At 38.3% G+C, this 26,498-nt stretch overlaps 1 protein-coding gene across 18 annotated transcripts in view; it reads left to right on the top strand.

Annotated features, from left to right (window-relative positions):
* The window catches only part of CDK19 (cyclin dependent kinase 19), a 209,730-nt gene extending 193,292 nt beyond the window's left edge, over window positions 1–16,438 (top strand). For 16 of the 18 annotated variants that reach the window (XM_004372464.2, XM_023727668.1, XM_023727657.1 and 13 more), the window contains 6 exons: window positions 57–126; window positions 3,862–3,934; window positions 4,474–4,571; window positions 5,364–5,442; window positions 6,159–6,425; window positions 11,831–16,437. In XM_004372464.2, coding sequence (XP_004372521.1) covers window positions 57–126; window positions 3,862–3,934; window positions 4,474–4,571; window positions 5,364–5,442; window positions 6,159–6,425; window positions 11,831–11,962 — 719 coding nt within the window. In that variant the 3' untranslated portion in view covers window positions 11,963–16,437. Of the gene's footprint in view, window positions 1–56; window positions 127–3,861; window positions 3,935–4,473; window positions 4,572–5,363; window positions 5,443–6,158; window positions 6,426–10,827; window positions 10,914–11,830 lie in introns of all 18 variants that reach the window. The other 2 variants (XM_023727655.1, XM_023727654.1) reach the window with 2 other exon arrangements.
* Window positions 16,439–26,498: the final 10,060 nt, after the last annotated feature.

The raw sequence follows: 26,498 nt of genomic DNA, 5'->3' as shown, positions 1-26,498 counted from the left end.
TTATAAGAGTAGCAAAGTATTTCCTGTTAACAATATTCAATATTTATTTTTCCAAGATAAAGATTGGGAAGATATTAGAAAGATGCCAGAATACCCCACACTTCAAAAAGACTTTAGAAGAACAACGTAAGTAATTCCATAGTAAGTATAGGTTGAAACATCAATGGGAACATTTAAATTAATCTTTTAAAAAGTCAAATGGAGATTATTAATTAAAGCCAGAAACTTAGATTGTATACAGTGATTTATGCCTGTGATTTAAAGAAGATATTTTAGATACTGTTAACATATATTCAAGGTTTAGATTGTAGTTAAAAAAATTTGAAGGATAAGTAGGTCTTTTAAACGTCTGTTCTGTCTAAGTACAAGATTACAGCCTTGATTTTATCTTTATCTGAGTCATTATTGGTGACTGAAATGCTTGACTAGGAAACCAGGAAGAATGCCAGAAGGATCTGAGAAAAACAAGCTGGTGGAGACATGTACATTGAGTAGAAGTAAGAGAAGAGTAAAGGTGGTGGCCTGATAAGAATTTGTAATAAACATGCTCACCTAGAGGGAAAGGTGGAAGTGGCTTCCTTTGGGCAACTTAACAGAATTTCAGGACAGGATGACTTGCTGAAATGAAACCAGACATCATAAAGAAAAGTAGAGAATGCTGCTGATCATTTCTGGCCCCTCTTTCACACTGTCCTCAGCAGAGTCCTTTGCCTCTATCCATGTTAAAGATGACACTGGTATTGCTCAATCAGGGTTCTGTCTTGGGCTGTCTTTTCACTCTAGACATTTTCCCAGACAGTCTCCTCAGTTTTGATGGCCACAGTTTACCATCAATTATGCCGATACAATCTGTATATCCTGCTCAGATCTCTTTTTCAAGTTTCAGATCCATTTATCTAGTTGCCTTATGGAATCCCAATTGGAATGTTTCATAAATACTTCAAATTAACATACAAACTGAACTTTTCATCTATTCCCTTGTACCTCTCCTCCCGCTCTGTTTCCTATCTTAGGAAATAGTCACATGATTCACTTAATTTCTCAAGCCAAAGACCTGGGAGCTATTCCCAATCCTTCTTCTATCTCACTGTCTTCCATCTTACCCCTAGCACCCAAACCTAGTCAGTTCTTTCTTCTAAATACCCTTTGAATCTTTTTGCTTCTCTCCATCTACTCTGCCATTATTGTTGTCCAGGCCACTGCCAACTCTCACCTAGAATCCTTCAGTGGCCTCCTAAGTGGTATTTCTGTCTCCACTCTTCATTCCAACTCACTGTCTTTACTGCAATCACTGTCAAATGCAAATTTGATCATGTCACTTACCTAGTTGCTCTTAATTCACATTTGCTCTCAGTTCCTTAATATGGCCCATGAAATCTTGGCTTCTGCTTCTCCAGTTTCATCTCACCACTCTCTACTTTGTATTTGACCGCCGAGGCATTGTGAATTTCTTTAAGTACCCGAAGTACCCTGAGCTTTCTTTACCCTTTGGGTTTTTACACATGCTATTCCCTCAATCTAGGATATGCTTTTCTCCACTTCCTTCGTCAGATTAACTCCTACTACTTATCCTTTCTATTTATGCTTTAGGTCTTGACCTGGGCATCACTTCCCTGACGAGGTCTCCCCTGACCTTCCAGGTCTGAATAAGGTGCTCCCCCTCTGCACCCCTGTTGCAACCTGTTCTGCTTCCGTCAGCACTGATCACCTTGCATTACAGTTAGTTTTTGAATACTTTTTTGTCTTTCCCTCTGGATGGTATGGATCATGTGTATCATATACACCACTGTATCCCGAGGGCCTAGCACATAGTACATGCTCCGTAATTACTTGTCAAGTGGGTATTGAATGAAAGTGGTTCAAGTAATTGAAGATACTCCAATAATACAAAAGTTGGAGAAAACTAATGAAGGCACTTAACATTTACCTTAGTATTTAAAGACCGAATGGAAATTTTTACCAACCAGATTATAGGATAGTGTTTACAATAACCAGAAATAAAAGAAGGTACATTTTAAATGAAATTCAGCTAGAAAAATAATACGAAAAGTTTAGCGAGAACAACCCATACTTCCTAAGCAAACAGTTCTGCCCACATAAATGCATAAGACAAAGAGGAATTTATTTAAAACTAAGTGGTGCAAATGGTTAACTTGCTTGGCTGCTAACAGAAAGGTTGGTGGTTTGAGTCCACCCAGAGGTGCCTTGGAAGAAAGGTCTCTTAATCAGCCATTGAAAACCCTCTGGAGCACAGTTCTACTCTGAAACACGTGGGGTCGCCTTGAGTGGGAATTGACTTGAGGGCAACTGGTTTAACAATGGCAATGGGTTTGTTTTTTGGTTTTAAAAATAATAAGTTTAAAGAGTATTTGACAAGGGAAAATGTTTATGAAACTATTAAGTTAAAAAAGTTGCAAAATAATTTATATAATACAATCTCAATTTTTAAAAAACGAATGAAAAAATCCCCTGTGTTTCTTGTATCATATATGTGTATAACTAGAAAAAAATGTCAAAGAGAAATTAGCAAAATCTTGACAGTGGTTATTTATAACTGAATAGTTTGATTGTGAGTTATTTTAATTTCCTTCTTTGTTCTTTCCTATGTTCTCTAAATTTTCTACCATGCACTTATTTATTTTTTGACCTTTTTATTTTGAAATATTTCATATATAGGAAAGAATAGGTATGATGACAACTTAAGATGTATAGTATATTTAGAATAATAAAATGAATATCCATCTACCCACCCCTCAACCTAAGAAATAGAAAATTACTAAGATTACTGATGGAGTCCCTGGGTCGCACAAATGGTTAAGTACTGGACTATTAACCAAAAGGTTGGTGGTTCAAACTCACCCAGAGGTGCCTCGGAAGAAAGACCTGGCAATCTGCTTCCGAAAGGTCACAGCCTTGAAAACTCTTCGAAGCAGTTCTGCTCTGCACACATGGGGTCGCCATGAGTTGGAATGAACTAGAGGACAACAAACAACAAAAACAAGATCACTGAAATGCCTTGTGTGTCCTTCCTCCCTGATTACATCCCTCCCAAAAAGTAGCCATTTTTCTGAATTTTTATTTATCATTCACCGTTTTTATTATGGAAGCCCTGGTGGTGTGGTGTTTAAGAGGTCAGCAGTTTGAATCCACCAGGTGCTCCTTGGAAACCCTATGGGGCAGTTCTTCTCTGTCCTATAGGGTTGCTATGAGTTGGAACATATAGTTTTACTACTATGTATGTCTGTCTAAATTAATTATTGTTCTGTTTAATATGTCTTTGAACTTTATATAAATGGTACCATACGGTGTATTTTCTTCTGCAACTTGGCTTTTTTCCCTTCAACCATATGTATATAGCTATAGTTTTTTCATTTTTACTATTGTATAACATTCCATTCTATGAATATATAGCAGTTTATTTACCCATTCTTCATTTGATGGATATTTGAGTTATGTACAGCCTTTTGCTATTACAAAAATGCTGCGCTGCTAAGAGCATTCTTTTTCACGTAACCTGATGTACATGTGCAAAAGTATGTCTTAGACTAGAGTATATAGCTAGGAATGGAATTGCTGGGTCATAGGATATACATATTTTCAGCTCTAATGGTTAATGTAAAATTATTATCCATAGTGATTTAACAGTATAAACTTCTACATGCATTATATAACAATTCCTATTTCTTCACACATTTGCTGATATATGGTAACGTGTGCCTTTTTAGTCATGGAAAACAGTGTCTTAAACACACATGCCTTATAGAAAAACTGATTAGGAAAACCAATCTTGGAGCTTTTCATTTAAAAATACACAGTTGTGTGAGTTTTCCCAGTGATGTGTGATTGTCCATGTTCTTGCAGGTATGCCAATAGTAGCCTCATAAAATACATGGAGAAACACAAGGTCAAGCCTGACAGCAAAGTATTCCTCTTGGTAGGTGCATCTCTCCCAGACTGTGAAATCTGATCCTTAGCATAGCTCTCACCTCATCCCATTTACCTTCTCTTTAGAAAGAAATGAAATTGGTGGGTGCTGGGGAAAAATTGGAGCCCTGGTGGCACAGTGGTTAAGAGCTTTTGGTCAGCAGTTCGAATCCACCAGCGGCTTCTTGGAAACCCTGTGGGGTAGTTCTACCCTGTCTTATAGGGTCACTATGAGTCAGAATCGACTTGACGGCAACAGGTTTGTTCTTTTTGGTTTTGGGAGCAAAAGTAAACATTTTAGTGTTGAGATGTCACCCTTGACTTCTAGTCTGAATTTTTTTCAACGATTTATCAGCAAGAAATAATTTAAATTCTAAAAGAGCTTTAATGCTGATGGTATTTGCCAATTGTACATAAATGTGTATTGTATGACAATCCGTGAGCTAAACAAAATGTATTTGATGTTAATCCAGTTAGACATTAATGTAAAAGTTAAAATGTTGTAAACAACCTTTTTATGTGCTCTTAATTTCTTACGTGTTACTCTAGCTTCAGAGACTCCTTACTATGGATCCAACCAAGAGAATTACCTCAGAGCAGGCTCTGCAGGATCCCTATTTCCAGGAGGACCCCTTGCCGACATTAGAGTATGTAGCCTACCTTCTGTGTCCTTTCTCCAGGTTGAGGATGTGGGACCACAGCTGAAAGCAAGAGAAGCACTTGTTGCTAAAGTATTTTTCTTTCTTCATTAATACTTACTCAGAGAGAAACTGCTGAAGAGAAAAACCCTGTATTTAGAAACAAGCAAAACTGAAAAGGAGTGTGAATGAAAATGACTGTTTTAGGGATGACTATTAATTGGTTTTACAGATGAAAACTAAAGCTGAGAACAGATGGGACTTTTATAAAAAGATCTTTCATAAAAAGGTCAATCAGTCAGGTCAGAGATTAAACCAAACCAGTAGGGAACTGGTAGTCTAAAATTTTGTCTTCTATAACGTGTCCACTGAACCACAAAGCCCCTCTACTTCTTCATCCCTACTACATCCAAATATATAATTTGTGCTTGGATTTATTAGAGATGCAGCTTTTCTTGAAGGAAAAAAAAAATTTCATTGTTGAAGCAAACACAAATTCAGTTATTTTCGTTGCTGATGAATTTGGAAAAACTATATTGCATATGTCAACTAAAGCAGCTCAGATTTGTTATTGAAAGTGACAATTAATGTAAAACTTCAGAAAACTACTTGTTCTTTTCCTATTGCCTAAATTGTGTTGGGAGGCATCCAGCAAACTCCAGCCACAGATAAGGAGTAAGAGAGCATAAATAAATCTGTTAAGCAAAATAAAAGGGGAATTTTAAACTAACAGGATTAATGATATTGTGGATTTTAAATCATGCCATGACACGTATTCCTTTTTTCTAAAATAATTTTTAGTGTATTTGCTGGCTGCCAGATTCCATACCCCAAACGAGAATTCCTTAATGAAGATGAACCTGAAGAGAAAGGTGACAAGGTATAAATTGCATGGTACACTTGGTACCTCCAGAGAGTAAAAGAGGCAAAAAAAGATCTTAGGAAAGTAGAACTTAATAAGTACTATGTATTTAACTGCCTTTGATTTAATTAAGTATGTATTTATTTTAGTTTCTGTGGAAGTTTTGGGATTGTAGATGTACCTTGAAATTTGAAATAAGCTCATAGATAAATGGTCTTCCTAGTGAACTTCCTAGTTTATTTTATAGCCTATTCTTTTCCCTGATTCCTAATTCTTGCCCTTTTTTGTTTGTTCAGACTCATTACCGTCACTTTATGTAGACCGGCTTTTCAAAGCATCACTCTGGTCTTTTATCTTAACTGGCTGCACAGCCCCCTCCCCAAGCCCCTCTACTTTCCCAAAGTCAGGATTGAAAGAATTACAGCTGTCTCATTGAGTGCAGGCCATTTCCTATGTACCTTATCACCTTCAACGGGATGTCCGTGACTAATATGGAGGGTTACTGTGCCATCTAAATGCCCTTCAGAGACTGAGTCCTATTCAGTGTTTGGTACTTTGATTTTTGGCAACACTGTATTCCCTCGCACTTCATTCCCCAGTCAGTTCCAGTCACTTTGGTGTCCCAGTAAGTCGCTCTGTAGGGCCATCAGCAGTCACATGTGCATGTCAAGGAATGAGGAATTTACTGTAAATTTAGTTTCATACCAAGCTCGCTTTTTTTTTTCCCTTAAAAGAATCAGCAACAGCAGCAGAACCAACATCAGCAGCCCACAGCACCCCCGCAGCAGGCAGCAGCCCCTCCGCCGGCGCCGCCACAGCAACAGAACAGCACCCAGACCAACGGGACTGCGGGGGGCGCTGGCGCCGGGGCCGGGGGCACTGGGGTGGGGCTGCAGCACAGCCAGGACGCAGGCCTTAACCAGGTGCCTCCAAATAAGAAACCGCGGCTCGGGCCTTCAGGCGCAAACTCAGGCGGGCCTGTGATGCCGTCAGATTATCAGGTACTCCCTCGAAGTGTGTGCTTTATGTTCATAAGTTTTATGAAATAGGAAATAGATTAATAATAAACACTCTAACTCAAGTTTGACTATACAAAGCATATAATCCTGTTTCTAGGGCATTTTATGAAAATAAAGATTTTTAAAAAATCATATTTCACATAAACCCACTGCCATCGAGTCATTCTGACTCATAGCAACCCTATAGGACAGAGTAGAAGTGCCCCATAGAGTTTCCAAGGCTGTAAATCTTTATGGAAGCAGACTGCCATGTCTTTTTCCCATGGAGCAGCTGCTGGTGGGTTCAAACTACCAAACCTTTTGGTTAGCAGCCGAGTGCTTAACCACTGCACCACCGGGGCTCCTTATATTTCACATAATTGTGAAATATTTGATTTCCTTGCTTGTTTATCCCTGACACCTTGAGGAGGCTGAGGTGGGGAGGCAATTGTGAAGGGATTGAGGGGGTACCTGCTTCCCTTGGACAAAGTAAGCTACATGAAAGATTTGCTTTCACTGAGAAGAAATAATCAGTAAGTAGCTACATAGGTATAGAAGAGGAAGGGATTGAGATTGTGACTTTGCAGAGATAACTGTTAAGCTTCTCTAGAAATAACTTAAATTTTTTCTTATTGTTGTAAAACTTTTTATAACAACATTTCCCAATTCAATATTTTTCAGCTGTACAGTTTGTTACTAGATATAATTTTGAGACTAGAAAATACTTTTTGTTATATAAAAACAAAAGAAAACTACAGTTGTACTACTAATTCAGCATATTAAAAAATAAAAGTCTAAGAATTAGTATTTCGAGAGAGAGGTGAAAATACCCATTGTGAAGACAGTAGGGAATCTTGTAAAAAAGCATTTTCAAGGTAGTAACAAGCTCAGAAACTTAAATGAGAGGTAGGAAAAAAAAAAAAAAAGGTTTACAACCATAATCCCTCAGGGTGCTGGTGGAGGAAGAGCACTTAGGATAGAGATAATAGAAAACAAAACCACAGGCAAGCCATAAACTCACACATAAGAAATTAGAGTAAAAGAAAACATTAACAAGAAAGACAAAATAAATAGCTGCCTAAACTGCAAAGAAATATTGAATATACCATGGACTGCAAGAAGAACTAATAAATCTGTCTTGGAAGAAGTACAGCATGCTCCTTAGAAGCTAGGATGGGGAGACTTTGTCTCACGTTACTTTGGACATGTTATCAGGAAGAATCAGTCTGTGGAGAAGGACATCATGCTTGGTAAAGTAGAGGGTCAACAAAAAAGAGGATGATCCTCAACGAGATGGATTGACACCGTGACTGCAACGATGTGCTCAAGCATAGCAACTATTGTGAGGATGGCGCAGGACCAGGCAGTGTTTCATTCTGTTGTACATAGGGTCACTATGAATCAGAACTGACTTGATGGCAACTAATAACAAACTGCCTTTACATTTTGAATATCTCAACAAACTGCTCTGTTTTCATATGATTATTGTTGTTGCTAGTTGCGTTCAAATCGATTCCAACTGATGGTGACCCCATATGTGCAGAGTACAGCTGCTCCATAGGGTTTTCAAGGCTGTGATCTTTTTGGAAGAAGATGGCCAAGCCTGTCTTCTGTGGTGCCTCTGGGTGGGTTTGAACCACCAACCCTTCAGCTAGAAGTGGAATGCTTAAGCATTTGCACCACATGATTACTTCCTTGAAAACTCTTCCATGATTCTCTTCAAGCAGAAGAGTATGTAGTACTTTCATTTGGCTCCATTTAAACTAACAACGGCTTCAGCTTTGATCCACTGAAACCAGCTTGCTATTTGGGGAGTAGTCAGGAACATATTTGAATTTCATTATAAATTCAGTTTTTTCCCATGCTTTAATATCAGTTTGTTACTATTATATGAGCAACCAATCTTTACTATATACTGACTTGTCTTTCTGTCTCTAATTGCTATATATTAACCTGATTATAGTCATTTGTGGACAGATTACTTAAAAACTGCATTTTCCCCCTATTCTTTCAAACTTAGCTTGTCAAAATGCTTCTCTTTGTCCTTACTATGCTACCTACTTAAAAATAAACCTTAGAGTATATCTATGAAATGGGAGTCCCTGGATGGTACTTGGCTGCTTAACCAAAAGGTTAGAGGTTCAGGTCTACCCAGAGATGCCTTGGAAGAAAGTCCTGGCAATCTACTTCCCAAAAGTCAGCCATTGAAAACCCTATGGAGCACAGTTCTACTCTGATACACATGGGGTCACCGTAAGTCAAAGCTGATTCAAAGGCAACTGGTTTTAGTTTGTTAAAAATAATCAAAACTCAAAGAAATTGAAACATAAGGTTTATTCTGGGCACTTAATCTATATGCATATAGGGAGACCATTCTGATTCCAAAAAAAAGCAAATGGCCTGAAGTAGGCTAGTTACAGAGAGGCTTTAGAAGAGGTGGGAGAAGAATAGAAGATCAGCCGTTGGCTAATCTTAACATGATTTATTGAACCTTCCCTCCTACTAAGATCATCTGATATCAGGTCACAGTGTGATCTCTGGCCCTCCACCACCTGCAACCATACTTTTTTGAGATTTAAATTAGGAGAGCCTAGAGTCATTTTAGGAGCCCTGGTGGCACGGTGGTTAAGAGCTCAGCTGCTAACCAAAAGTGCTCAGTTCGAATCCACCAGCCGCTCCTTGGAAATCCTATGGAGCATTTCTACTCCGTCCTATAGGGTCGCTATGAGTCGGAATCGATACAACGGCAACGGGTTTGGGTTTTGTTTGTTTAGAGTCTTTTTCATTAAGTCAGGAGGTAATGGTTTTGTTTTGACTGCCTTTTCCAGCTGGAAAAGACAATTTACATTGCTTTAGAGCAGCTTCTGGCAGAAACCAAATCAGTGCTTTGGCAATTTGGGTCAGGCTTTTTAGGTTAATATTTGGTTTTGTGGATAAGAAAAACCTTAAAATCAAAGTAAGATGTCTGTTATTAATTTTCTTCTTCAACAAGTTGGAGAAACTACCATGGCATGGAGTGGAGAGAGCCTTATTGCACATGGTTTGCAACTCTTACATTATCAATCTGTTCTTTATCTGGTATGTGTTAAAAATCTAAAGGTGCAGAGGAACACCAGAAATTAGTGTAACAGAATATATTTATTGTGAGTAGATACTATTTGAATCTGCATCAGACTGAAAGTATTGGGAAGGTGCTCCAAAGAAGGGATAGTGAAGACAAGTTATATAGGCTGGTCCGGGCAGGGTAGTCTCCTGAAGGTCATTGTAAATTCCTTTCATGTTGGTTTCTCAGGAGATAATGTCAGAGCAAGCAGGGATTCAGGTTCAGTCAGTTGTAAAAACAGAGTTATTAAGGACATGCAATATACCCTAAAACCCTGGAGTTCCTGTTTCTCCAAACTGACTGCACATAGATAATTTAGATAATTATTCTAATACTACCAAGGCAAAATGGTCTCCTGTAAGCTGCTTACTAGGCTGTTGTTTGACCTGAAGGTGACTCCAGGAAAACTAGTTCCTTAAAGGTTCAAAAGGACACCTAAGGGCAAATGGCCTGGGTGGGTCACCGCAACTCCATGAACTCACAAATCTGGATTCTGGGAGAATGAAAATGGTTTCTCAAATGGAAGACCTATTGTTTGCTTAATCTCATCTGTTAAAGTAATCATAGCCTAACAATTATAGGACACTAATCTTATAATTATCTTGTTTCCTCACATTTTACAGTTTTAGGCCTTTTCAGGAATAAAACATCTTTGTATCTGGATTCAAGTTTCATCATAAACACTTTTTTAAATGAAAAATTAATAGCCATCTTTTGTAATGTCTAAGAAAGGCTAATGTGATATTTTATTTTCTTGCGTTTGATTCTGTCTGAATTACTTTTATCTCAATTTATTCAAGGCCAGACTTTTCTATTAAGGAAAACCTTTATCATATTTTCAGTGGGTTCCATTAGTGCTTCATCAGTAAATTATAAGCAAGTATTATTAGTACTTTTAAAATGACAATGTTGACATTTTTTTCTGTCTTAAAAAAACTTATTAAAAGAGATACATGATAACACATTAGATTCTTATATGTCTGTGTTTTAGTTTACCAGCAAAATTGCCACTAATGCTTTCAAACTACAAATGACAAAATAAAGCATAGTTAAAATTTGGATTTTTGAAAGGCTTCTTCACCAACACAACTTGTCAGAGTTGTGTAATTTAGGACTATTTTATTGCACTGTTTGTTTTGGACCACATGTTGCAAGTCCAGTTTGGCAGCCTTTACACCCTGAGGAGGGGACCTTACTTACTCATCCTTCCTTAACCCTCCAGTTCCACCTTGAGGCCATTTGCATTTTTAACTTCTAGTAATAACTTATAATTATGCATATTCTTTCCCACTTTGCTCACAGAAAGAAACCAACCTTCTGAGCATCACCAAAGACACTAGCTCCAGCTATGCTTATATTTAACCAGACACCATGTTCTTATTCTATAGGTGAATCTTTTTTTTAACATTTTTTTTCATATTTAACTTAGGTGCCATGAGGATGAATGTTTCCTTTAAAAAAGTAATAATTGCATTAATATTAAATATCAAAGTATTGAATTGAAATACATTTATCTGTCTTCTCTTGAGGACAGTCATCTTTGAAACTGTTTTGTTCTAAATACCTGACGTTTATAAAACTCACTTAGTGCTGCCCCTCCCGCCTGACCTTGCCTTACTTTGTCTTGTAGGTGATCCTGCTGCTGACACTGCCCCTACCTCTGAAAATGCTTTTCTCTAAAGATAATAATTTCTATATCACAGCTTTGTATCATTTATGAGAGCATTAACAGCATATCTGTATACATTAAAAATACCATTGATTCAATATGCCAAATTGGTTATTTTTGTTTGCAGATCTCATTTATGCAAAGGGATAAACTACACCCCAGAATCAGTCAGGATAAAGAGCAATGAGTCAGCAGTGTAGCTCTTTACCAGTGTAGCTCTTTACCAGTGTAGCTTATCTCCCAAAGAAATCCAGCCAAACCTGGTGCCTGTTAGAACGTGTGGTTACAGGCTGTGATTTCAAATAAACAAAATGTGTTAACAAGCTGAGTCAGCTACCTACCGTGGATCTAAACCAGGAGCCTAATGATGAAAATGGCTCATTTCTCTGTCCTATTGTGATTAACGGAGTCCCTGCTAACCAGAAGGTTGGAAGTTCAAGTCTACCCTGAGGAACCTCAGAAGAAAGTCCTAGTGATCTACTTCTAAAAAATCAGCCATTGAAAACTCCGTGGAGTGCAGTTGTACTCTGACACACATGGGGTTGTTGACTCCATGGCAACTGTTTATTACAATTCACACCTTGAGCCATTTTCTTCTTCCATCAGTAATTTCCTTTTCCTGTTTCCTTTTCCTAGCACTCCACTTCACGCCTGAATTACCAAAGCAGCGTTCAGGGATCCTCTCAGTCCCAGAGCACACTAGGCTACTCCTCCTCGGCTCAGCAGAGTGCGCAGTACCACCCATCTCACCAGGGGCACCGGTACTGAGCAGCGCAGCCCCTCCGCTCGGCCAGTTCAGCCCCAGAGCACAGACTCAGCAATACGATGTCTGCGTTGAAAAGAACCAAAAATGCCAGCTCTGATGCCGGTTTAAAACTCACACGTTTAGGAGAACTTTATATACTGAACATTTTGCAGGTCTGATACCTCTTCTTTATCAAGTTAAAGAAGATTCTCGTGAAGTTTCCCAACATCCTTCCCCTGCATGTGTTCCATTGTGATTTTGCAGATAAAGCATCTGATCTAATCCCAGCACTTAACTTCTGTAACCTTCAGCATTTTTTTGAAGGATTTCCTGGTGCACCTTTCTCATGCTGTAGCAATCACTATGATTTATCTTTTCAAAGCTCTTTTAATAGGATTTTAATGTTTTAGAAACAGGACTCCAGTGGTGTATAATTTTATACTACATGAACTGTTTTAGCAACACAGGTAAAAATGCACCTTTTGAAGCACTACGTTGTTTTCAAGGATATAACTGTTTTGCTCATGAAAGTCTTAAACTGTAACTGTCCCAACGTACTTCACTGTTGTGTTTTTATTTATCTAGTTTCAGGGAAGGTCTAATAAAAAGACAGGAAGTGGGACAGAGGGAACTTCCAACCAAAAACAGCTTAGATCTTTGCAGTTACTATGCTTTATGCTATGAAGAACTGAAGTATGTTATAATTTTTATATAATCACTCATGGAACTTAGTTCCGAGAATCATCATCTTATTCTGAAATGGATTCAGTAATTAAGAATTGTAATTTTTAACCTTCATATAGCGAAGTCTACCTTAAAAAGGGTTTCAAGAGCTTTGATGAAATACAGTCCTCTGGTGACCTTGACCAGAAAGCTGCAAGAGAATATTTAACTGCACTAGGATTTCTTTAAGGAGTAATGTTGATTAAAGGATGTATTACTTACCTTTGAAGGAAAAGCGTTTTGTGTGTATTGTACATAAAGTTGGCTTCTCTAAAGAACTGTCAGTTTCTTCACCTCTGGGTCAGCTTGAGTAACTTTCTTAAATAATCAAGGTACTCAAATAGAAGCCTGCAAATTAATCTGCTTTTAAAGAGGCAGTGTTATCCATTCATATTTGCATTAGACATAGAGTGACTATTTTTAAAGCATGTTAAAAATTTAGGTTTTATTCATGTTTAAAGTATGTATTGTGTATGCATAATTTTGCTGTTGTTATTGAAACTTAATTCTATCGAGAATCTTTTCATTGCACTGAATGCTTTCTTTTGCCCCTAGGAGAAAACTTAATAATTGTGCCTAAAAACTATGGGCAGATAGTATAAGACTATACTAGATAAAAGGAATATTTGCATTTCCATTATCTATGAATTAGAGGCTGAGTTCATTCTTAGCCAGTTTAGGGAGTCTCTTACTCCCTAGAGTGAGAAGGTAATGTAAAGACTTAGAGCTCCCACTGTAACGTAAGAGCCAAGAAATTTGTGTTCTTCTTTCTGAATGCTACTAGCAGCACCAGCCTTGTTTTAAACATTGTTTTTTTCTTGAGCTAGAAGAAATAGCTGATGTTGTATATGCAAATTATATGCATCTTTTTTACTATTCTTTGTGAACTTATCTACCTGGTTAATGATACTCTGGGTCCATACACAAGTAAAATAAGATTTTAGACAGAAGCCAGTATACATTTTGCACTATTGATGTGATACCATAGCCAGCAAGGACCTTACTGATCTCAGCATAATAATGCTTATTGATAATAAGGACTGTGTAGTGACACTCATCAAGAATGAAGGTGAAGCAGTTGACATGCTCCATTGGAAGGAATTTTGGATTGTCTCCATGGTAGCTTATCCCTTCTGTTTTTTAAAATTAAGAAATCAATAGCCTTCTGTATAATGCAGCTACCTGTATAAAGTGTACCCTGAAGCCTCACTGTCCAGAGCTGTCAGTCAGCAGATGCTCTCTGTACCCTCTCCATGTGCCCCGCACCAGACCGGTGGAGGACACAAAGGAAGGGCAAGACATACTTTCCGTCCTTGGGGAGCTGATGGTCAGTTTAGTGACAGTAAATTAAGCTCCCCTGGGATGTCTGTGCCATGAGTTGGGCTTATATATGAAACCATCTTGTGATATGAAGGTTCTTTAGTTTACTTCTAACCCTACTTGGATAGAGTTATTCTAAATTCTGCTCTATAGTAAACAGTGTTATGGAGAGGTTTCTATATCAGTCCACCTTAAGGAAAGTCAGAGATTAAATATCATAAAAGGCATTAGTGTATATTTTAAATCTTCACAGCAGCTTTTCAACAGCAGTTGGGTGGTCCTTGTAGGCAGAACACAGTCTACCAAGTGTAAGAAATTACAGTGAAAACAGAAGCTCCGTTCCTGTCCTCAAGGGGAGCATACATTTAATAAAAGAGAACAAACCCAAGTATGTACATAAATCAAAATACCATGCCTCTTAATACTTTGTAAACAACTTTGATATACAGTTCTTGTGACATGTGCTTATACATTCACAAGACTACCCTGCTTTCCTTGTATATAATGAATTTTACTGGCAGAACTGATGGATAAACCGTAGGGGGATTTCATCACTTCCTGTCAGTACACAGTGTTCTCCAGGGTGTAGCCAGAAATCCCCATGACCAACAAATGGGTCTCTGGTCACTGGGCTAATTCTTAGGACATGTGCTTATACATTTACAAAACTACCCTGCTTTCCTTGTATATAATGAATTTTACCGGCAGAACTGATGTATAAACTGTAGGGGGATTTTGTCGCTTCCTCTCAGTGCACAGTGTTCTCCAGGATGTAGCCAGAAATCCCCATGATCAACGAATGGGTCTCTTGTCACTGGCCTGATAGTAGCCCTTCCTCTTCGTTTTTTTCCTCAGGGTTGGTGATGCCCACTGGTACCCATTACTCTTTGAAATAATTTTGGTTTATAATTTCCTTTTCCCCATAAAGGGGAACAAAGCCTCTAACACACATGAGAGCCCTAAAACTGTTGGACCTCTGAGGAGACCTGTGAAGATTTGAGGTTAAAATTTACCTTTGTGATCCCAAAATTATCGATTCCTCTTTGAACATTTATTAGATGCAGTCATGTCCCCTGAGGACATACGGCCTAGGGCCACTCTTCAATGGAGGAACACATCTCTCAGCTTGTGGGAATACCCAAATCAGAGGAGGCAATGGAAAGGAAGGATTGAATCAAAGTGAAGGCTTTCTGCTCTCAATATTACAACTCAGTTTTAGAGTTAGCTTCGTAGGGAGATGTGTGTTTGGAAAAATGGATTTTAAAGTTTCAAGACAGATGAGCTTAAGGCTAAGGTAGCCTTGGCAGCAGGCTGGTACTATGAGGCTGAAAACAATCCTTGTGATGAAGGAGATCATGCAGTAACATACAAAAACCAAGGACGTATATACTTTTATATCTGTGTGGTTTTGAAACTTTAGTACTTAGAATGTTGTCCTTCAGCACTACTCTTTTGCTCTTACAAAAAATAATTTACTCTTAAGAATGGAAGGGATGACTTTTACTACATGTTCACTGCCTCATTTGTGGAGAAGCAACTGCTAGCTGTATGCCTCTAAAATGATGCCGTTTTCTCTGCTAAAGGTAAAGAAAGAAAGAAAAAACAGTTGAAGAATAAAAGCACAGCTTGATCTGCTTTGAATAAATTTATGTAGCAGAAACTATACAGTGAAGGAAGAATTCTATAAAAATTGAAAATCTTAAACTCTGTGATATCTTCCTAGGAAATGGAAAAGACAGCAACATGGCAGTTAAATTAAAGGAGGCTTGAAGGATTCAAGTACAAGCTATATTTTATATAAAACATAGCAGTATAGGTCCCCATAATCTTCAAGAATAGTCACAAATACCAGAAAGCAAAGTTCATTGTTTTAGGATTTTTAAAAAATGTGTTGTACCTAAGGCCATACTTACTCTTCTATGCTATCACTGCAGAGGGGTGATATGTATGTATTATATGAAAAAAAATCCTTAATGCACTGTTATCTCCTAAATATTTAGTAAATTAATACTATTTAATTTTTTTAAAGATTTGTCTGTGTAGACACTAAAAGTATTACACAAAATCTGGACTGAAGATGTCCTTTTTAACAACAATTTAGAGTACTTTTTATATATGTTATGTAGTATATCCTTTCTAAACTGCCCTAGTTTGTATCTCCCATAATTCCTGTTGTGAAGTGTACCTGTCTTTGTCTCCTTTTTCAGTAATTTTATGCACGCATCCCCCTTCCTATGATGATATAGATGACTGTGTATGCTTCCCCACGCTCCACTGTGAGGTGTATGCTCGAGCCGGCTGCAACCAGGGAGGCCCACCCCACGGGGGTGCAGGGCAAGCTGCTCTTTGCAGCTGAGTGTTCCCTGCTTCTGAGTTGTCCTATCCTTTTTGAAATGACTGTTAAAACTAAAATAAATTACATTGCATTTATTTTATATTCTTGGTTGTAATAAAATTTAATTGACTTTGTTTCTGTGTGAATTGTTTTTTGGTTTTATCACTGTGGTAAAAATTCATATCACAAAACATTTGCCAAGTCAACAATTTTTACACATACAGTTCAGTGACATTGATTACGCTCATCATGTTATGAAACCATCACCTCTGTTCTTTTCCAAACTATTCTACCACCATTAACAGAAACTCAGTGCCCTCTCTATGCATTGACTCCCCTTCTTCCCCTCTCTCCCCGGCCCTGGTAACCACTGATAAACTTTGGTTTCCATACATTTGCCTATTTCATATAAGTGGGATCATACAATTTGTCCTTTTGTGACTAACTTATTTCACTCAGCATAATGTTTTTAAAATCCATGTTGTAATGCGTATTTTAAATACAGAAAAACTCTTGTAATAAGTTTTTAGTGTTACAGTTTTATCTGTGTGCCTAGAAGCTTTTAAGAGTACACTTATGCTGCAGAGAGTATGAAGTCTGTTTGTGAGTTGCAGTAAATTATTTTATTCAGAACACTTATGATGTCACAAAACCACAGAAGCAAAAATCTCGTAAGTAAAATTATAGGTTTTTTAACAGCTCTGAGGGAAACTTTTTTTTTTTAATATCTTTTTTTTTTATTGTACTTCAGGTGAAGGCTTACAGAACAAATAGTTTCTCATGAAACAGTAGTACACATACTGTTATGACACTGGGGGAAACATTTTTTAAATAAAAATTAGACTTCACTGGTTGGCACTGACTGTATATTCAGTGTTGTACTATTTGTAGGATAAGCCTTCTCTAGGAAAACTGTTCTTTGACCGCAGCTGCTTTTCTAACGAGCCATCTGGGTAAGAGAAAGTGGATGCCTGAACAACCCTTTACCACTCCCGGAAAAACAAAGTGTATGTCTATTTCCCTAGCTAACTGTAAGTTCCTTGTGGGCAGGGCCTGGGTCTTATTCCCCTCTGTGCTCCCACACCTTGCATGATGCCTAATAGAGCAGGTGTTTAATATGACAAGTCGATAGCATCACCTTTGTACACTGGCATAGAATTCCTGGATGATAAAGTATGCCGTGTTTATATATGAAGAGGGTTGAACATGATTTTGTTCATGAATAGTGAAAATACCAGCAGTAATAGTCATCACTTTCTTAAAATAGGTTCATTCCTTATATTTTTGGCTGCAAGGTCATAATAGAATATCACCCAAAGGAACAAACTATTTAAATTACATTTCAATTAAAAAATGTGCAAAGTTAGACACTTTCGCTAACCTTTAGAAGCCATCTTTCTTTTGGCTGTCCAGATGTAGGCATAGTAAAGCTTCACATAGCATCATTTTATCTAGTAGGCAGTAGGAAGCCAGCTTGGACAAGCCACATGCAGACCTAATGGGAAACTGTTCATTTTATCTACATGAGAGAACGCAATATAGGGGAAAGGAATGAAAATATTCACTTAAAACATTTAAATACATCTATTTAGCACGTTCCTTCTTTGCTGCTCAGACTTTTTTGTTAAGCACCTACTGTGAACCAAGTACTGTGCTGGGCAATTAGAGATGCTAGTGTGTATAAGATATTTCAGGTCTTAATACATTCCTGACTAGAGTTGAAAGGTGATATCTTGGTTATCTAGTGCTGCTATAACAGAAATACCACAAGCAGATGGCTGTAACAAAGACATATTTATTTTCTCACAGTTTAGGAAGCTCAAAGTCCAAATTCAGGGTGCTGGCTCCAGGGGAAGGCTTTTGGTCTCTCAGTTCTCGGGAAAGGTCCTTGTCATCAATCTTCTCCTTGTTTAGGAGCTTCTCAGTGCAGGAACCCCGGGTGTGGCACTGCTTTCTTGGTGGTATGAGGTGCTCTTGTCTCTCTGCTCATTTCTCTCTTTTATGTCTCAAAAGAGATTGACTCAAGATACACCCTATACTCATCCTGCCTCGTTAACAAAGACAGCCCATTCCCAAATGGGATTATAACCACAGGCATAGAGGTTAGGATTTACAGCACATTTTGGGGGGACATAATTCATAACAGGTGACAAACCTAACCATAGGTATCAATACAGTGTGATAAGGACTATAGAAGAGGTGTGGAGGAGTGGGACAGCTAGTGTCAAAGAATGAATATTTGACAGGGTGAACCGGAGGGGAAGGATTCCAGGCAGAAGAAGAAACACGAAAGGGTTTGGTGTATGTTGTGAATAACAAAAAGCTGAGAACGATGTTTGTGTGCATGCGTGTTTGTCGGGGAGGACAGGGACTGGGGAAAGGCTGAAAATGACTCTGGAGAGATCCCACAAGTCAGTTTCAATATACATCATAAAGATCTCTCTTGTGATGGTAGAGATGGACTGAATAGATTCAATTCACAGGGAGCATGTCAGAGGTAGACAGGATTCAGAAGACAAACTAAACCTTTCAGACCTTTGCCTTCCTCTGGTCTTATCCTTTGCATACATTCTCTTTTGTGCATTGGTTAGTCCTGGGAAGACCACGTTTTAAAATTCCTGGGTGTTATGGATTGAATTGTGTCCCCCAAATATATGTGTTGTAAATCCTAACCTCTATGCCTGTGGTTATAATCCCATTTGGGAATAGGTTGTCTTTGTTATGTTAATGAGGCAGGATTAGTGCAGGATGTATCTTGAATTAATCTCTTTTCAGATATAAAAAGAGATTTAACAAACCAGCAGAGAGAGAGATGGGGTAATATAGATGCCAAGACACACGGACATCTCCACGGAACCAGGAAGCAGAAGCTGAAGACACAAGGACCTTCTTCCAGAGCTGACAGAGAAAGCCTTCTCCTGGGCCAGCACTCTGAATTTGGACTTGTAGCCTCCTAAACTGTGAGAAAATAAATTTCTGTTTGTTAAAGCCATCCACTTGTGGTATTTCTATTATAGCAGCACTAGATGAGTAAGACACTGGGTTCTCCTAGAAAACACTATTATGTATTGAGCTTTCCCTTTTGGTTGCATGACTGTAACCTAAATTAATTAAAACCTGTAGGCCATAAGTTTTCAAATTGATGCCAGATTTGATTGTGCAATCATCTGAATTCAAGTGAAGATGCCATGTTTCAGTTATATATGTATGATTGAATTTTTCTTTTTCTTTTATTGACATACGTTATCAACAGTAAAATGCGCAGATCTTAAGTGTACAATTTGAAGAGTTTTAACAAATGTATACATCCATGTAACCAAAATCCAAGTGAAGAAATAGAACATTTCCATCACTCCAGAAAGTTCCCTCATGCTTCTGTCCAGTCAATACCCCACATATCCACAGAGGCAACCACTGGTCTGATTTCTCTCACTGTATACTGATTTGGAATCCCTGTGTGGCACAAATGGTTAAGCCACCAGGGCGCCATATGACTTTTATTTCTATTTCTTTCCTAATGTATGGGCTAGGTCTTTCAATACAATGTTGAATAGAACCAGTATAATTAAATGCCGTACAGTGTTTTCCATCTTAGAGGGAAAGCATTCAATATTTCACAATTAAACATAATGTTAGATAAAAGTTTTTCATAGATGCCTTTTATCAAATTGAGGAAGTTTCCTCCTATTCCTATTTTGCCTAGAGATTTAATCATGAATAGGTGCTAAATTTTGTTAAATGTTTTTTTCTGCATATAAGATAATCATATGATTTTTCTCCTTTATATTGTGAACGTGATGAATTACATTGATTGATTTTTGAATGCTAAAACAGCCTTTATTCCTGAGATAAACACATAGGAGAAGGCAATGTGAAGACAGAGATAAGAGACTGGAGTGATGTGGCCACAAGCCAAGAAATGCCAGCAGCCATCAGAAGCTGGAAGAGGCAAGAAACAGATTCTCCCCTAGAGCCTCTGGAGGGAGTGAGGCCCTTGATTTTGGACTTCTGGCTTCCAGAGTTGTGAGAGAATAAATTCCTCTCATTTTAAGCCACTAAGTTTTTAATGATTTGTTATAGCAGCCATAGGATTCCAATATAGATTTGGGCCACGAAGTATTATCATTTTTATAATTTGCTGGATTTGATTTGTTAATATTTTGTTAAAGATTTTTGCATCTCCTTTCCTGAAAGAGGAAACCCTGGTGGTGTGGTGGTTAAGTGCTACAGCTGCTAACCAAAGGGTTGGCGGTTCAAATCCACCAGATGCTCCTTGGAAACTCTATGGGGCAGTTCTACTCTGTCCTATAGGGTCGCTATGAGTCAGAATCGACTCAACGACAATGGGTTTGGTTTTTTTGGTTTGGTTTTCCTGAAAGATATTGGTCTCTAATTTTCTTTTCTTGAAATGTCCTTGTCAGGTTTGGTAGCAGGGTTATGCTGGACTTATAAAATGGTTTGGGAAATGTTCTTTCTTCTGTTATCCAAAAGATTTTGTGCAATATTTGTACTATGTCCTCCTCACGTATTTGGTAGAATACAACCAGTGAGACCTTCTGCTTCTGGTGTTTTTTTGTGAGAAACATTTTAATTATAAGTTTGATTCCTTTAAAGGATATAGGGCTCCACAGATTTTCTTTTTTTCTTTAGTCAGTCCTGTTAAGTTGTATTTTTCGATAAATTTAATTATTTTATCTAAGTCATAATGTAAATATTTCTCTATGACAGGTACTTAGATATGGAATTTCTGGGTCAAAGGGGATGAGGCTTTTAAAATATGATAACACTTACTGAACTGACATTTACTGAGCACTTCCTATATGCACTTTACATGTATTAACTCATTTCATTCTCATAGTAGCTGTGTGAGGTGGGTACTATTATTGTTCCCATTTTTAACAAATGAAAAACAAAACTGAGACAGAAAGAGGTTGATGGGTATAAGGTTACACAGCTGGTAAGTATCAGAGCCAAACTCCTAATTACTTATACCGGTGGTTCTCAAAGTGTGCTTCCTGGACCAGCAGTATTAACATCACCTGAAAGCTTATTAGAAATGCAAATTTCCAGGCCGCAGCCCAGACCACTGAATTAGAAACTCTGGCAGTGGGACCCAGCAACCTGTGTTTAACATAGGTGATTCTGATGCATGCTGAGGTTTGAGAACCACTGACTTATACTCCTCTCACACATACCCCCAAATTGCCTTCCAGAAAGGCTATATTAATTTACATTCCTACCAACCTTGTACAAGGGTGGCCATATTGCTTGGCCTTACCAAAACTTGCTATGAACAATCTATAAATTATGTACCAGTCTGATAGACAAAAAGTAGTGTCTTGTCCCTTTTTAGGAGCCTTCGTGGTGCAGTGGTTAAAAGCTACCAAAAAGTCCTCAGTTCGAATCCGCCACTCACTCCTTGGAAACCCTATGGGGCAGTCTACTCTGTCCTAAAGGGTTGCTATAAGTTGGAACCAATTTGACGGCAATGGGTTTGGTTTGGTTTTGTCCCTTTTAAAAGGTATTTTAGTTCTCCTTCCAATGAGAGAGTCAGGTTCTGTACCTTCTCTTGCCCCTGCTTGGGCCTCCTCTCCTTTGCATGGCCTTTGGCTCCAGTGACCCTCCCTTTTTGGAGGTTCTCAATCCTAACACTTGTAACCTTGCTAGCAACCATGTGATAACTGAATGCTAAATTTATTAATCTCACTTTTTGTGAGTAGGGAGAAGCAAATAGGTTATTTTATATAAACACATACATACATACTTTTTTTTTTGGTCTATTGAGCATAAAATACAAAGTCTTTTTCAGTTCAGTTTTTGTTAATGAAAATCCTTTTCTAAATTATGCATTTCTCTTGGGCCTTTGTGTACCTCCTGGCACCTTGGTGACAGTCTACTGAGCATCACTGAGATGATAGCTATGGAAGCAGAGGAGATTTGTAGTCACCCCAAGTGACAGCCTCAAAAGTGTTTTGGGGAACCCCACTTACTGGGCTGTTTCTCATGACCCTGCCAATTCACAAGTTCCTCAGCACCTGGTGCTGATCCCCACAAGAGTGGAGGCTACAACATATTTCAGGAAATGTAACACATAAGTCTTGCAGTTTGAATTTTATTGCTCATATCTCTTTATTATTTTGAAACTAAAATTTTTAATTAAAAATTTTCAAAATAAAAAGTGTTTTGGGACCATTCCCGAGGCCAACTCTTCAGACAAAGATTAGACTGGACTATGGGACATAAAATGATACTCGTGAAGAGTGTGCTTCTTAGCTCAAGTAGATGCATGAGACTAAATGGGCTGCTCCTGTCCAGAGGCAAGATGAGAAGGCAGAGAGGGTCAGGAGCTGTTTGAATGGACATGGGAAATCCGGGGTGGAAAGGAGAAGTGTGCTGTCATAGTATAGGGGGAGCACTAGGGTCACATAACATTGTATGTATAAATTTTTGTATGAGAGACTAACTTGAATTGTAAACTTTAACTTAAAACACAACAATTAAAAAAAAGTGTTTTGGGGAGGCTAATCCCCAATATTAAACATTATTTTGAGGTGAAGGGATGCCTTCCTCACAATCAAGAGCAGAAAAGCCTTGATTGGCTAGAGGTCCTATAAATTGATCTCATGGTGTTTCCCATATTTTCATAACATTACAGAAAAGACCACAAACATGGAGCTGGTTAACTCTTACAGGGTTAATTTCTGCCTATACCCTGTTGCTGTTGAGTTGATTCCAATTCATGGTAACCCCATGTGTTACCGAGTAGAACTGCTCCACAGAGTTTTCTTGACTGTAATCTTTACAGAAACAGATAGAATTGTTGAGTTGTAATATTCACCTCCACATCAGACATATCAATAGGGCATGACAGAAAGAACATGGATTTTGGTGACAGACAAACTTAGGCTTGAAACTCAACCTTCCTACCTCTGAGCTGTATGGCCTTGGATAAGTTACTGAACCTCTCTGATCTTGTTTATTATCTGTAAAATGCCAAGAATATTATCTACCTCATAGAGTTTGAGGATTAAATAAGATAATATATAATTTACCTAATGGAGCACCTGCCTCAGTATGCTCTCGATAAACGTGGATTCCCTTGGTTTTCCCTTCCTCCTCTAATTTCTGTGTGTCTGTATGTGCGTTACTAATACAAACAAGATGTTTAATGTCCTTTATCGCCTTCATTTGATGATCACTCTTTTTTACAGAGGATGACATCTACATCTGTGGAGACTACTAGGTCAGCCATTTGCATAGACAAATGCCAAGAAGGACACAACCCTTCATGCCATGGAGCACTCCTACAGACAGAGGGCTACGCAACAAGCACCAGAGTTCAGCTTCTTTAATGAAACTATACAAAACGAGGGACTCCTTCATTGTATTTTGTTTGTATCATCCCATCACCTCTTTATTTTTCCATGCTTCAATGAGAATAAGTTCATTATACTGTGTTTCCATGCCATTTGTAACTGTACTTTATATCAATGAGAGCAACTATCTTTTCTGGACATGCAGTTGCAACACAAAGCATAAGTTACCTACCTATTTTGGATCCAGCTAGCTTCTGGGGTTACAGAGAGAACACCTTCCCCCATTTTCCCACTGTGGGTCTTATAAGTTACTATCTATACTCCCAACTCCTGAGTGGTCATATCTTATAAAGGCATGGTCCAGAGATTTGCAAAGCTCCTTTACTGCCAATACTTTTGTACCATTCATATAAGAAAGATATCCAGGTACAAAATAACTCCTGACTTTTGCCTTTCAGCCTTTGTAGGCCAGGTTTGGAAGGTCTGGTCCACTAAGGGTACTGAAGAAGAAATAAAGAGAGAGAGATGCTCTGTCTGCAAGTAGACAGCATGAGGGGTCCCTCTGAGAAGAGCAGCCAATAGTGGGTAGGGGGTGGGGGATTCCCAGACTCCTGTCTACTAGTGAGGGCCATGCAGTACAACGTGATAGGGTGGAACAATCTGGGCCCATAAACTCCAAACCAATGAAACAAAATTCCCTTCCAGACAAAGCCCTGCGCTTAGGAGAAGCTGCTCATGGCATCATCCAAATTGAGTAGGGCATAGGCTAGAGGGACAAAGGAAAGAAGGGAAGGCCCAAATGAAAGTGGGGGAGGGAGCACAAGGGGCAGATCCAGGAAATACAAGGGCATATTTTCCCCTAAGTTATTTGTAGAAACTTACTAGACTTTTATAACCACAAGATGCATTCAGTTCTAAATATGTCTCTAAAAATCTTTAAAAAAAAAAACACTCTCTCAATTTTCTGATGGCTTAAACAAATTTCACACATTTTCCACTTGAATAAGGAATAGATTTTTATTTTGCTTCTCCACCCACACTATTGTAGAGATCTCAGATTTCCGCTTATTATTTGCAGATAAGACAACATACAAAAGCTCTTTTGGCCTAAACAAGGAACTTAGCGCTGACTGTAATATGTGTGTACATACTTTTCATATATAATATTTTACTTCTTTGGAATTCATAGGAGCTTACATATGAAGAAGATGATTCAAAAGAGAACTACAGATTAAGTGAAGGCTCCTATCAACTAAACTATGTGAAAAGTTCTTTTATGATTGTTTCTAATGTGCTGTTTGTTTCTAGTGAGGCCTGGACATGGGAAAATAAGTTTTTAAGCAGAGATTCAGGGTGTGTCTCATGTAGTCTTAATATGCCTGGTGACATTTCTTGTGAAATTGCCCTGTATTATCTAGCTTTTTTTTTTACTACCACCGGTCTGTCAGTTTGTCGTACTGTGGTGGCTTGCATGTTGCTATGGTGCTGGAAGCTATGCCACCAGTATTTCAAATACCAACAGGGTCATCCATGGTGGACAGGTTTCAGTGGAACTTCTAGACTAAGTCAAACTAGGAAAAAAGGCCTGGTGTTGTACTTCCAAAAATTAGCCAATGAAAACTCTATGGATCATAACAGAATATTTTCTGACCCACTTGTCTTGGACATATCATCAGCAGGGAAATCAATCACTGGAGAAGGACATTATGTTTGGTGAAGAAGAAGGCCAATGACAGCAAAGGAGACCCTTGGTTAGATGGATTGGCATAATAGCTGCAACGGTGGACTTGAACATGCCAGCGCTTGTGAGGATTACACAGAACTGGGCAATGTTTCATTCTGTTGTAAATAAGGTCACCATGAATCTGAGTTGGAATTGACCTGACAGCAGCTATCATCATTATCATTTAAAATTTGGACTTGTATCTTTATTTTTTCTGTGGCTGATTTTTCAGAAGTAGATCACTGTGTCTTTCTTCTGTGGCATCTCTGGGTGGACTTGAACTGCGCATGAACTGTTTGCACCACCCAGGGACTCCTGAACTTCTATCTTGACGCCAATTAGACAGTACACTTTTTAAAGCAAGGCCATGTTTCTGGTTTTGTTCACCTTTGAATCATCCCAGTGCCTTGTACATATAATGAATATTCAGTTACATTTGTTAAATGAGCTATAGAAGATTTAGGTTGGACATAGGGAATAACTTCCCAAATTGAAAGTTCTCTAACTGGTTACTTAGCTATGCAAGGCCATATAATCTCATAGTTGGAGACCAATAACCATGACATTGCCCCTGAGGTGGTTTAAGTACCATGTGATTTGGATAGTCTGTTTGGACTGTGCCTGTCCCTGTAGTTCTGGGGAAAAACAAAATAATAGAAAAGGCTAGACATCTATTTGGAACTACCCTGGCCCACAGAATTAACTTTTGTTTGCTCCAAAGGCCAAGAAATGAAAACAATAGATCTAGAATCTAGATCTTTTCACCAGATCTAGTTTCAGCCCAACAAGTCCCCAGCCTAACACCACCTCCATGCCATTCCTGATTCATAGACAGGAACAAACGAACTCTGCAACATTTTTATGCTGTTAAAAAACGGGCAAAACACTCAAAATTAAAGCTGTCTAAAATTCTTCTTATAAATGCAACTGCACTAAAACTTATTACCATCTAGAACCAACTTAAAATATTGTTATGAAAGCCAAACAAATATCCAATATCCAATGCACGCCTCACAGATATTTCATTGAACACTGCTTCTGCTGAATTGTTCATAGATTTTTCACAAATAAAAGTTCATATGGTCAAATACATCTGGAATTCTGGGTTAAACACAATTAAAGTATAGGTCTTCTCAGAGCTT

This window comes from Trichechus manatus, unplaced genomic scaffold, assembly GCF_000243295.1.
Source record: "Trichechus manatus latirostris isolate Lorelei unplaced genomic scaffold, TriManLat1.0 scaffold00017, whole genome shotgun sequence".
Taxonomy (NCBI): Eukaryota; Metazoa; Chordata; class Mammalia; order Sirenia; family Trichechidae; genus Trichechus; species Trichechus manatus.
Note: the sequence above shows the minus strand (reverse complement) of the source record. Positions and strands in the feature narration are given on the sequence as shown.